Raw genomic sequence first — 14,196 nt, 5'->3', positions numbered from 1 at the left:
CCTTGCCCGATCTGCTGCCTTTGACCTTCATGACTCGCTTACTGCTGAACCCCCATTTTCCAAACTGAAGTTAAGTGGCAAGTCCTGGTTCTCATAACGCATCACCCTTCTCTGCATATCGATCTTGATGTCATGGTCACCCAAGAAGTCCACTCACTCCCAATATGACTTCATCAACAATCTCCGCCACAATGAATTTGTGTACAACCATGACCTTTCCAATTAATACCTCACATACCACTTCTCCTTGGACTTGCTTATACCCGCCAGTGACCGTACGTAACCTTGCTCCAGGTAACGGTTTTACTCTCCTGTTCACCAAGTCAGATCGGATTAAGGAATGAGATGCGCCCGTATCTACAGTCAGTACACGCTCCTTGCCATCCAGCTTTCCCTCGATGGCAAGACTGCTCGATTTTCTTCCAATTTGCGACACAGATATCACAGGACATTCAATAGCTGGGGCAAGTTTCGTTCTTTACATCTGACACGCTCTTGCTCATCCCCTCCAGCTTTGCGTTTACGGCCACCCACATTGTTGGAACTATTAGGACCAAAACCGCAATGACGTGCAATGTGACCGGGCTTCCCGCATTTGAAGCATTTGATAACTCTTCCACTCCGATTTTGGGATCCTTTCAGCACCTCCAATATTGCGTCTACCCACTCTGGCCTTTCTACTTCCACACGGCGTGCTTTGAAAACTGGCTTACACAGAAGCGACGCTGTTTCCTGAATCAGAGCTTGTGACACCGTTTCTGCGAATGTTGGCTTTGGGATTGCGTATGTAGCTCGCTTCGTTTCGACGTCCCGTATACCATTTATAAAACTCTGGATTTTTATCCTCTCGGTGTATTCCACGGGTTCGTCCGCATTTGCCAAATGAGCCAACCTTTCAACATCCGAAGCAAACTCTTGCAAAGTATCATTAGATTTTTGGTAACGGTTTTGCAATTCTAATTGATATATCTGTTTCCTGTGTTCGCTTCCGTATCGCTGTTCTACAGCAGCCATCAATGTGTCATATCTGTTCTGTTCGTACTCTGAAATAGTCTGTAAGATTTCGGCAGCTGGTCCTTTCAATGCTACGAAAAGTGCAGCAACTTTATCTTCAGTATTCCAGTTGTTCACTGTTGCGGTCTTCTCAAACTGTAGCTTAAAGACCTGGAAAGGAACAGAACCGTTAAAGGATGGTGTTTTTACCTTCGGATTACTCGTTGAAACTGCTGGGCGATTTAGTTGCAACTGCTCGATACGTCCTCTCAAAGCATCCACCTCGGCCTCGATTGTATCTTCAAACTGTACAATTTTTGTATCTTGCGCCTCCAACTTCGAGGAAATACGTCCTTCTTGCTCTTCCAGTTGAGCAGAGATCTGCGATGATATCTGTGCTGAAACTTGCGCCGACATTGCGGATATTCGTGACTCCTTGTTGTCGTCTGGAATTTATTCAACAATTCCTCTTCTGACACCAATTGTAACGAATTTACTGCAAATCCTCTTATTTCAAATCTTCTACTAAGGTTCGAATCACTAAACTGTTGAATAAATAACTCCACTTTTCAATAATGCAAAATGGCCTTGTTTAAAGTACAATAACACTACTATTGCCCGACAGATAGCGTACTTAATTCAAAACTGATTGTAGCGCCTCTACTATTGCTGCCTTTTATACTCTTTGATTTCCTCGTTGCATCTTCTAGGCGCTTCTGTTCTAGAACCTACTAGTTGGTTATCTGCTATAATTATAATTACAGATGTACGTGTATAGCTCTCATATGCGCATGTGTTTGTGAGCAACACTTCCACAATTATAATTGCATATCTCAGATACGACATATGCATGTGTTTGTGCGTTGCTTCTCCGCTGCGTGTACGTACATATGTGTAGACATAATGATTGAATTATTGATGTGCATTAAATCACTGCTTAGCATCGGCTTAGAGATGGCAGTACCCCTTAGTGTTGCTAATATTCGTAACAAATTCATCAAATTGATTCAGCACTACTGCCTGGAGCAACTAAATAAAAATTACAACAATAAAGACAGAAAAACTGAGAAAGGCAACATACATGTAACCTGGCATACCAATCCATGCACTGTAAGAAGGCAACCCTACGTCGTAAACCATGAGAAGAGAGAGAGAAGGAATAACGGAACAGTCAGTCATAAGATATAAGTTGTCAGTCGAACATCAGCAGTATCAGCCGTATTTTACAAAACTTATTAAATCTTTGATTTGACTCTGAATTTGTCTTAAATGTTATTCTTCTTAAAATTGAATTGAATTACTTTACTGTACAATATATAATTTTCATTATATAAACATTTTTATTCACAAATCAAACTCTTTTGATTTACATGGGGGCTCAACCGCTCAGCCAAGCAGACAAATTTCTGGTGAAGCAGTATATTACATTCAAATAAAAAGCAGCGTGGGAAGAACAAGAAACCAAGTTCGAGTACAAAAAGCGAACAAGTGTGTATCCAAAACGAAGCGAATGACACTATCAAAATACAACGACGTAAAGTAGGCGAGAAAGACGTAAACAACGAACAGCTGAACGAGCAAGGCAACAGTAGCGTACTTGAAAGACGATAAAGGTAAAAACAAAGTTTTTCTAAAATTATACCAGATTTCGATGGTATTTCGATACCAGTTAATCAATGGATATGCAATTTCCATAATAACGCAGAGGCATACGAATTAAGTGCAAGAAAAATATGTAAATGTTCGTAATAAAATGGTAGGTACGGAAAAATTATTCTTAGAAACCACAAATGTTTATGATTACGAATCATTGTGCGCAGTATTACGAGAAGAATTCGAGCAGAAGTGTTGAGTAGCGCTGAAATATATAAGCAGCTGCGCTGTCGAAAAAAAACTTATTTATTTTATTTCACGATTATGTGTTGCAAATGCGAAAAATTGCGGCGCTTGGAGAAATAGGAGATGAGGCTGTCACCAGCTACATAGTTGATGGCATAGATGTACGAGACGTTTTGAAATTTCCTTTATATAGTGCAATGACATTTAAAGAATTACGGAAAAGGTATGAATCAGTAGAAACGATGATAAAAAATGGTTCATCAAACAGACACCGACAAAATACACAAATAAGTATGCGCGAACAATCGGAGAAAGACACTAAGGTGGAGCGTAAACAATCGCACTGCTATAATTGTGGGTCTGCTCAACATAAAAGAGCAGAGTGCAAAGAAGAAACAAAGTGTTTCAAATGTAATCGCGTAGGGCATATGGCGAAGCAGTGTGCAAATGCCAAGCCCACTGTCAATATGGTGGTAAATCAGACACGTACCAAAACAATTAAAGTCAATGGTATTTCTGTACCTTGCCTGATAGACTCTGGCGCGGATGTCTCTCTTATGCCCAACAAGAAATACGTGGAAATTTTCAACTACAAAAGTGCGTTGTAAAGCTTTTTGGATTAGGTAATGTTGCTACGCCGGCATTGGGTGAAATAGTAACACAGGTCCAGGTTGATGAGCTGATTACCACACATACATTTTTAGTCGTGGAAAATAGCAAACTAAGCGTTGATATTTTTAACGTAGCTTGTAACGAAGTAGAAATAAATGTAGATCAAAAATACAATGCAGCTGTTATGAAGTTGATAAACAATTACAAGCCGGTGAGTAATCCAAAAGTTCTCCTATAAAACTATGTATTATACCTAATGAAAGTACAATCAGCTTTCGTGAAAACCCCAGTCCGATTTCCGCGAGTGAACGTGAATTTATAAGAAAGCAAGAAGACGAATGGCTGCGTCAGGGAATCGTTATGGAGTCATGCTCCGTTGTTGCAAATAAAGTTGTACTGGCCAAAAAGAAAGACGGTAGCTACAGGCTTTGCGTAGACTTCCGCAAGCTGAATCCTTTTTTCATTAAAGATAGGTTTCCAGTACCGGTAGTAGAGGGGGTGATCGAAAAGATGCAGAGTGCCAGATATTTTTCGGTCATGGACCTTAAAAACGGTTTTTTCCACGTTGAGGTGGAAGAACAAAGGCAAAAGTATACAGCGTTTACAACGAACGAGGGCCTTTTTGAATTTAATAAAGCACCGTTTGGCTTTTGTAACTCCCCATCAGTCTTTGTACGTTATGTAAATCATATTTTTCAGCAACTGATAAACGAAGGCATCATGGAAATCTATATAGATGATATCGTTGTATTTGGAAACATGACAGAGCAGTGTTTAGAAAATATGGAACACGTTGTGCGGCAAGCCGAGCAGTTTGGTTTAGATATCAACTGGACAAAATGTCAATTTTTAAAACAAAGACTAACTTTTTTGGGTCACGAGGTAGAAGACGGGCGGGTCTGGCCAAGTCAAGAGAAAGTAAAAGCTGTGAAGAAATTTCCTTTGCCAAAAAAATGGGGGTTTTCAGGCATTTCTCGGATTGGCGGGTTATTTTCGTAAATTTGTTCATAACTACGCTGTAATCACTAGACCGTTGACATCGTTGTCGAAAAAAGATGCTGAGTTTAAAATTGGGAATGAACAGATACAAGTTTTCGAGAAATTGAAATCAGCACTTTTGGAAGAGCCAGAACTTAAAATTTGTCCTCAAGACTTAAAAACACAGTTGCACGTTGACGCATCAAAATATGGCTTTGGGGCCTCATTGCTACAACAACACGAAAATGGGTGGCACCCAGTGTTTTACACGAGCAATAAGACATCGCGGCAAGAGGAAAAATTGCATACCCTTTAGAGGTAAACGCAGCCTATCTAGCAACGAAAAAACTACGTCATTACTTAATGGATATATAATTTGATCTGGTTACTGATTGTTCAGCTTTTAAACACACCACGAAAAATAAAGATGTTCCAGTGAGGTTGTACAGTGGCTGATGTATCTTCGAGACTTCAACTATAAAATAGAACATCGTGCGGGAAACAGGATGAAGCACGTTGATACTTTAAGTCGCTTTCCTGTCATGATGGTAGTGTCAGAGGTTCACGCACAAATACGCCGAGCACAGCAGAAAGACTAACATTTAACAGCAGTTGCGGAAATTCTGAAACACCATCAGTATAAAGTCTATCAAATAAGAAATGATTTACTATACAAGCAAGTTGAAGAGAAACATTTGTTGGTGGTGCCTAAACTCATGGAGAAAGAGGTTATTGCAAAAGCTCACTGCTTCGGACACATGGATACGCAAAAGACGATGCACCGGATAAGGCAGGATTATCACATACCACACGTAGAGAAGAAGGTGAATCAATACATCGCAAATTTTGTTGAATGTATTACACGTAACAGAAAGTTGGCAAGCAGGAAGACTTTTTACACTGCATCGGGCGATACTCCACTTTCCACACTTCTCAGTGATCACTTAGGTACGCTGGATCCAGCGGCAAAGACTTATAAATATATATTGGCTATAGTGGATGGGGTTTCCAAGTATACGTAGATATACCCAACGAAGTCAAAAGATGCACAGGAAGTTGTCAAGCATATGGAGAATTGGGTCACTTTATTTGGTAATCCATTACGCATTATCAGTGACAAAGGCACAGCTTTTACGTCAAATTTATTTAAAGAGTTTTATTCCAAGAACAAAATCGAACACATAGAATAAACAGCAGGAGTGCCGAGGGGAAATGGGCAAATCGAAAGGACGAATAGAGTCATTCTATCGGTTTTGTCAAAAATATTAGCCGCAGAACCCTCAAAATGGTACAAATATACATCACGGGTGCAGAAAGCTATAAATACACACGTTCATTCGTCAACGAAATTCAGTCCTTTCGAAATAATGTTTGGGGTCAAAATGCGCAATGAATGCGATCTCGAGCTGATGCAAATTTTGAAAGATGAACTGGTGTCGAGTTTGAAAGAGGAGCGTAATAAAATAAGGCAAGAAGCAAGATATCAAACCGAAAAGGCACAAGAAAAATATAAGCAACAATTTGACAAGAAACGTAAAGGGCATCACAAGGGCAAGTAACCATTAAGGTCACGCAATTGAAGATGGGGCAAAATTGGGTAGAAAGTATGTCGGTCCTTACGAGATAACGAAAGTAAAGCGAAACGGCAGATACGATGTACAACAGCAGAATTTATTGGTCCTAACAAAACATCAACAAGCTCTGATAAAATAAAGCTTAGGAGTTGTATCAATGGAAGCGATGATGACGATGGTGTAGAGGAGTCATCTGCGACAGATGGCGAACAGGATGGACGAGTGTAATCTGCCATCCCAATCCATGCACTGTGAGAAGGCAACGTCGTAAAACATGAGAAGAGAGAGATAACGAATAACGAAACAATCATTCATAAGATATAAATTGTCAGCCGAACATCAGCAATATCAGCCGTATTTTACAAAACTTATTAAATCTTTAATTTGACTCTGAATTTGTCTTAAATATTATTCTACTTAAAATTTAATTGAATTACTTTACTGCACAATATATAATTTTCATTATATAAACATTTTTATTCAATCAAATTCTTACACGCAGTCATAGCCTCCTTAAAATTTACTAATATATAAGGTGAAAAGACGATTAAAATTCACGACAATTTTAAACTAATATAAACAAAAAATCGCGCGAGGTTTTATTCCAACTTTCTACGTCAATTGTTCAATTTATTGCGTGACATTATCCCGATTATGCTTATGCCATCTTATAAGCAGTGGCATAATCACAGGTAAAAAACTTGGAGCTATTTCACTGCAGTGGGGCGACGTAATCTCAAGTAAAAAACTTGAGGTAAAGCCACGGCCAATTTTATCCTGGCACCGACCGAAACCCATTATTGTCCGACACATATACTTTGAGAAATAATTAATTAAAATTGTGCACTTTCTTTTCGGAACAGCTTACCTTTTTTGCTGTTCCACTTCGAATTATTTAAGTATTGATTAAAAAAAAGATTTTCGTACTGAGAATTAAAATTTCAATTTGTTTATTTCAAAGTTAATAAAAAATATGATAATAAACAAATTTTATGTAAAATCATATTTATTGTACTATGACCGCTGACAATTTAATTGAGTTATCTACAATAGCTTTTTTAAAATTAATTTTTTAATTTAAGGTAATGAAAATATTTATTGTAAAAAAATTTTTTAATTCAAAAGTTCCAAAAACCGTTTTGAGGGATGATGTGTTTTTATAAGTCACAAACAGCAGCAAAAAGTTACGATTTGCTTTGTTGAACTTTTTGTTGAACTAAAAATAAATAAATGTAAGGCGCGATAACCTCTCTCCCAATTTAAGTCGTGCTTTTTTTTAATTTGCCCCCAAATTGCCAGGACTGGACCTACGTGTTTTATGCTGACTCCGAACGGCATCTGAAAGGCAGAGAAGTTTTCACTGAGAAGCTTTTCATGGCAGAAATACACTCGCAGTGTTTGCCAAATCACCGACGAAAGCGACTCCGCTTAGAAAAACTTGCTTCTATTTGAAAAAACTTGTTTCTAAAATTTTGATGTTGCTTTGCCCGTGGCGTGAAGCCAGGATCTTCGGTGTGGGGGGAGCACGCTACCACCACACCACGGCGGCCGCCATTTTTGTTGAACTGGTTGTCTAATTAAACAAATTAAAAACTTACGTTCATTCCCACTGCCACCTCCACGAAATTTTCTTTGCAGTCATTTAACTCATGGGTATCAACTTCTTTCTCTAATGCAAAACAAGTTATTGGTTTACTTTCCTCCTCTTCACATTCGTACAAGAGACCAGCTGCTAGATTTCCATATTGATGGGCATCTGCGCTAGACTGAAGGTATGTATCAAGTTCCGTGATCGCGATTTCAGATTTTTGTTTCAAAAGAGATCCAAAGATTTCAAAAAATCTTCCATCAGTATCTTGCAACCTTAAAAGAAAATTGAATTTCAAATATTCGATCAAGAAAATCCGCATTGAATATAATTTTTTCTAAGTATTATAACACTCTTTTACAGCTAGTGGCTATTGATTAAACACTAGAACTTTTTTGAATAAAGACCTTTGCAAATTTCAACAAGTAAGTTTTTTCATTCGGAATTTTTAAATTGACGCCTTTTTGTCATGAAAACTCCCTTTTTTCAAGAAAACAACACCAAAAAATTTTAAAGTGCAACAATTTTCCTTGAAAGGGTAGTCTTCTTTCTTTGAAGACGCTCCTCGGGAGTTAAGATATTGCTTAAACTGTATTATGTTTGCGATATTTTCTCTATAAAAAATTTTTTCACAAATTTTAACCCTTTTTTAGGCACGTTAGTCACTTTATAGCTGCATGTAGCCGGGTTCAGCAAACTATCCATCATGCTATATCTATAATACAAAAATTAGTCGCTGAATGTTTTTCTAAGGGCAAGTCTCGAGAGCGGTTGGACCGATTTCTATAATTCTTTTTTTACAATAAATATATTGGTTTGGTGAGCTTGAAGCCGTAAAGTAAATAAAACACGTTTATTTTCCTTTTTCAAAAGTATTTAATAGGTCGATATTTCGACTTCAACCTGAAGTCATCATCAGGAACGCAATGATGTGCTTAATCGATACAATATTTCTGGAAGTACGAGGATGGTTCTTACGGATAGTGGATTATAAAAATTGTCTGAAAAAGTCTTAAAACAACCCTTTGTACTAACAAAACCATACAATGTTTGTTTACTCAGCTATAAATTCATACTTTGAAATATTTACATCGTTCTGCATTAAAAAAATGCTTCATTCCTCTCTAATACAAGCAAAATTGTTTTAACAAAAGTAACATTTTTACCAAAGAATGCAGTGCGTATGTTTGTTTGCTGTAAACTAAGCAAACTTGCTTTGATTGGGACATTAATCGGGAGTACATTTATAGGTATGTATGGATGTATGTATGCATTTTCATTTCATAGCAGCTTGACATATATATGGGGTATTCCATCCCATATCGACCAATTTTGAACCCGACCCCTTTAGAATTGGCTGAAAGTTTTTCTTCTTTTTCTAGCTTACGAAAGACGTTTTTCAGAATTTTTTCATCCAACTCAAAAAAAGTAATGAATTTAAAAAAAACACCGTTTTTGTTTTCAAAATGCTATAACTTTTTTAAAAATTGACCGTTTGGGATCTTTTTTTTTAATTTGTTTTTAAATGTACTTTTCGGAAAAAATACAAAAAAATGTTTAAAGTTTTTTTTTAATTTTTCAGTTTTTCGAGATTTTTCGAATTCTGCCATTTTTTTTTTCTCATAAAAAACTTCAATCAATTCTGCAATCATCCCCACTAATCCCGGAGTGGGCCGATTTTTTTTTTATATTTTTTTTTTATTTAATTAAAAAAAAATTTTCAAAAATAAAAATTTTTTTTATCAATTTTATTTATATAACAAAAAAATGTAAGAAAATGATTTTTAAGCATTCTTTTCTTTATATATTATGGTTATTTTTAGAAAACTTACATGTTTACTGTGTCAGTCATTAATCCTGGTTATTTTAATCGTAGATTACCATAATATATAAAGAAAAGAATACTTAAATATAATTTTCTTACATTTTTTTGTTATATAAATAAAATTGATAAAAAAAAAATTTTATTTTTGAAAATTTTTTTTCAATTAAATAAAAAAAATATAAAAAAATCGGCCCACTCCGGGATTAGTGGGGATGATTGCAGAATTGATTGAAGTTTTTTATGAAAAAAAAAATGGCGAAATTCGAAAAATCTCGAAAAACTGAAAAATTAAAAAAAAACTTTAAACATTTTTTTGTATTTTTCCGAAAAGTACATTTAAAAACAAATTTTTGAAAAAAAAAAGATCTGAAATGGTCAATTTTTGAAAAAGTTATAGCATTTTGAAAACAAAAACGGTGTTTTTTTAAAAATTCATAACTTTTTTTAAGTTGGATGAAAAAATTTGAAACAATTTTGAAAAACGTCTTTCGTAATCTAGAAAAAGAAGAAAAACTTTCAGCCAATTCTAAACGGGGTCGGGTTCAAAATTGGTCGAAATGGGATGGAATACCCCATATGTAAATACATATTTATGCGTGTTGCCAAGTTAATGCAATATAAATGGTTAAGAATGCATACATCTCTTGAAATACTCTTTCGTTAAAATTCTTAAACAGAAATTTTTTTTTCTGGTATGATTGTATTTATATGCTCATGTTTGTGCACTAAGGAGATTTTATTCTTCAATATATTTTTTATGCTAATTTTTATGCTGATCGTAAAGACAAAATAACAGAATATCCACTTTTAACATTTTTTAATGGCAACCATAAAGTTGTTCTTTTAAAAGAAACAGTTACTTTTGATGTATTTTCTTATTACAATTTGTACGTAATTTGTGTAAGCTGTGCTCATACTACTCGTAGTGAATTAATGTAAAACAAAACAAAAAATAACCCGAACGAAATGATTACAAGTGATCAATATTTTTCGTAAGTAAAGTTTAAACCAGCGATCGCCAGAAACTTCTTATGGCTGCGTGAGCATAACTACATTAAAACAAAATTGATGGAACTATAAAGAAATGGGGGCGGACCTAGTAAAAAGTATACTGTAAAAAAATTTAAATATATATTTTATTTTTAGAAATATTCAAAGTTTATTTTATTACTTCAAAATTTAATCAATTACATCAAAAATCAGAACCAGCCAACTCAAACTACCCTGACCTAAGGTTTGGCTGATGTAAAGAAAAAAATACGGTCTGGGCATGTACGTGACATGATTTGGCCAACAGATATACGAAATAGTTTACGTTCTGCGTATTTACGCACTAATAAAATTACGATAAAGCAATCAATGATTAAGCAAATTTAATTATATTATTTATGATATTGTAACGAATTTAGGGAAATCCTATTAGCTTCTGCTAACGTTCGTATTGCTGAACTATCGAATAAATAACTACAATATTCAGTATTGCAATATGGTCTTTATTTAATCTACTTTGGGAGTAGTACAATTATACTTCAATATCACGTACTTGTCAAAAGCGTGTTTAAATCAAACTGATCTGTCATTCCTCAGCTTGCGCTGCTTTCATACTCCCGGTATTCTCGTTCACCCATTTCGCCTAAGCTCTAGTAATTTCGCGAACAGTTGGAGAACAATTGTATCTCATTCATGGTTACCAGCTACATACATGAGTAGTTTATGCTTTTCTTATAGCCATATGCGTGTGCATGTGTGAGTAACTACTTCGCCTGATGACTCGTGTGTGTGTGAGATATCTCTTCGTTGCCTTGTACATAGGTGTTGCCGCTTGATGTTTCTTGTTGTTGCAATTATTTACTAACAGCATAGTGATGCTAATATTCGCCACACTGCCTTCCACCTAAGTCGGATCGCCCCGATCAGACAAATGAATCCCTTTCATTTTGTTTCGTGGTTTGGCAATGGTTTTACAAACTACATCGTTGATCCGTTTTATAACTTTGTATGGTCTTCCCAATTACATTGCAATTTTGAATGAACACCTTTCCGCCGGTGAGGGTTGTATAACACTACGAAATCTCCCTCCAGGAAACCTTCCGATAGAGTTGTGCTTTTTCGTTCATTTCAGAGATTCGGTTCGTTCGTTCTTTTCCGAAGAACGAACAAGTTGTTCTTTTGGTTCATCAGTTCCTTCTTTTTTCAAGCAAATTTGTTCACTGCTGCTCACACATACGAAAAAAGTCAAAAAGTATAGATTGGGGTGTGTATACAGCTTTGTGTAGGTATATTTACATGTGTTATGAATAAATAAGTTAATATATATATGTATAATTAACTTCAAAAAAAGTTACAAATTTCGGAAGATCCAGGAAGTTGAAAGAGTACAGGCACAAATTGTAAATATGAACCTTTCAACTTTAGTAAATGTAATAATTAGTTTCTTACAAAAGAAGATGTTTTCATAAATACATACACACATATCGCATAACTGGCATCATCGGCATTCGTGCTCACTGTCAACTTCTACGTATTGTAACGAATTTACTGCAATTCCCCTTATTTGCAATCTTCTGCTAACGTTCGTATCGCTAAATTGTTGAATAAATAACTCCAATATTGAATAATGGAAAAATGGCCTTTTTTAAAGTACTTAACAATAACACTTATACCTTGCAACGAATAGCTTGCTTAATAACCAAACTGATTGATAGCTCAAATGAAACTCACTCTCAAAATAATACTGCTATGGCTCGCTAGATAGCGTCTTAATCGAAACTGCTTGATAGCTAAAATCAAACTGAATTCCAGCGCGTCTACATTTGCTGCCTTTTATACTCTCTGATTTCAACGTACGCATCTTCTAGGCGCTTCCATTTCCAGAATCTACTAGTTGCCATCAGCTCTCAAACTTCTCAGCTGTAACTACAATTGCACGATTTTATAGCCTCTCTCATTGCATACTTTCAGGAGTATCTCAGATATATGCATGTGTTTGTGCATTGATCCTCCGCTGCTCGTATACGTGCATGGTACATATGTGTAGACGCAATTATTGTTTCGTTTATGTAGATACATAATGATTGATCTATGGATGTGCATGACATCACTGTTTAGCATCGGCTTAGAGATAGCAGCACCCTTTAGTTTTGCTAATATTCGTAACACTGCCCTCCACCTAAGTCTGATCGTCCGATTAGACAAATCTGCCGATCTAAACGTTGCCAGCCTTTCCAAATGGACCACTTTCATTTTGGTTCGTGGTTTACCGATGGTTTGTATGCGGTACACTACATCGTTGATCCGTTTTACAACTTTGTATGGGCCTTCCCAATTACACTGCAATTTCGGGGACAAACCTTTTTTGCGTTGTGGGTTATATAACAGCACCAAATCTCCTTCCTGAAAGCCTTCCGAATTAATTGCTTTATCGTATCTGGCTTTCATCTTGTCACTCATTATCTTTGTTCCTTGCCTCATCAGATCATGTATTTCTCTTAGCTCTTCTTCCAAATCACTAGTGGATTTCTTGACATTTCTCTCCGCATTGGCATCTATCCCGAACTACAAATCAGCTGGCAGTCTAAGGTCATTGCCAAAAATTACTTCTGCAGGGGTTTGGCCCGTTGTCTCATGCACTGCCGATCTGTAAGCCATCAAGAATAATGGTATGCGGGTATCCCACTCTTTATGGTACTTGTCTACGACTTTCCTTAAGTGCTCCTCCAATGTTCTATTGAATCGTTCTACCATACCATCGGATTGAGGATGCAATGCAGTTGTCCGTGTTTTTCGAATGCCCAATGATTTACACATTTCCTGGAACACAGCTGATTCGAAATTCCTGCCTTGGTCAGAATGTAACTCCATTGGTACACCATACCTTGCAACCCAATTGTTTATAAACACTTCTTCTACCGTTTCCGCTTCTTGACTTGGGATTGGGTATACCTCTGGCCATTTGCTGAAATAATCCATAACTACCAGTACATATTTGTTTCCGCCGTTGCTAGTAGGAAATGGACCGGCGACATACATAGCGATCCTTTCAAATGGAGCACCTGAGTTATATTGAGTCATCTGGCCATGACTTCGGGTTCTGGGCCCTTTCGCTCTGCTGCAAACCTCGCAGTTCGCAATCCACTCAGTGACCGACTGACGGCAACCAACCCAATAGAATTTCTGTTTAATCTTCTCGAGCGTCTTCGTGATTCCAAGGTGACCTCCGCTTGGACCATTATGCAGCTCGCTGAGCACGTCAGGAATCCTCTTTCTGGGAACAACTATCAGTTTCTTCTTGCATTTACCATCCTCACTCTCCCATACTCGATGAAGGCAACCGGATATCAATTCTAAACTGTTCCACTGTGCCCAATATGACTTCGCAATGGGACTCTCTGCTAACATCTCTTCTCTGTTTGGTCTTTCGTTTCGTTCGAGCCCTTGCATAACACGTGACAGATCTGTATCTTCTAGCTGAAACTTTCTTAGCTGTTCCTTGTCCCATTCATCTGTACATGTTATAGTCATTATCCGGACATCTATAATGTCTTCTTTAGCCTCGGCTTTTGAACCGTGCTTGCATTCCAAACTACATGGTCTTCGTGACATTGCATCGGCATTTCCATGGGTACTACCTTTTCGATGCTCAATGGAAAAGTCATAGCTTTGTAGTCGCTCGATCCACCGTGCCAATTGTCCTTCCGGATTACGGAACTGCAGAAGCCATTTTAAAGCTGCGTGATCTGTCCTGACACGGAATCGCTGGCCGTAGAAGTATTTGTGAAAATGTTTAA

At 36.8% G+C, this 14,196-nt stretch overlaps 1 protein-coding gene across 6 annotated transcripts in view; it reads right to left on the bottom strand.

Moving 5' to 3' along the window:
* The window catches only part of stac (C2 and C2B_Munc13-like domain-containing protein staccato), a 2,073,982-nt gene that overhangs the window by 1,738,332 nt on the left and 321,454 nt on the right, over window positions 1-14,196 (bottom strand). For all 6 annotated transcript variants that reach the window (XR_010948689.1, XM_067759976.1, XM_067759977.1 and 3 more), the window contains exon 2: window positions 7,595-7,859. Coding sequence is in view for 5 of the 6 variants with exons in the window: in XM_067759976.1 (XP_067616077.1) it covers window positions 7,595-7,859 (265 nt within the window). In the remaining variant the exon portion in view is untranslated. The remainder of the gene's footprint in view (window positions 1-7,594; window positions 7,860-14,196) is intronic.

Source organism: Eurosta solidaginis, chromosome 1 (genome assembly GCF_040869045.1).
Source record: "Eurosta solidaginis isolate ZX-2024a chromosome 1, ASM4086904v1, whole genome shotgun sequence".
In the NCBI taxonomy this organism is placed as follows: domain Eukaryota; kingdom Metazoa; phylum Arthropoda; class Insecta; order Diptera; family Tephritidae; genus Eurosta; species Eurosta solidaginis.
This window is presented reverse-complemented; position numbering and strand designations above follow the sequence as displayed.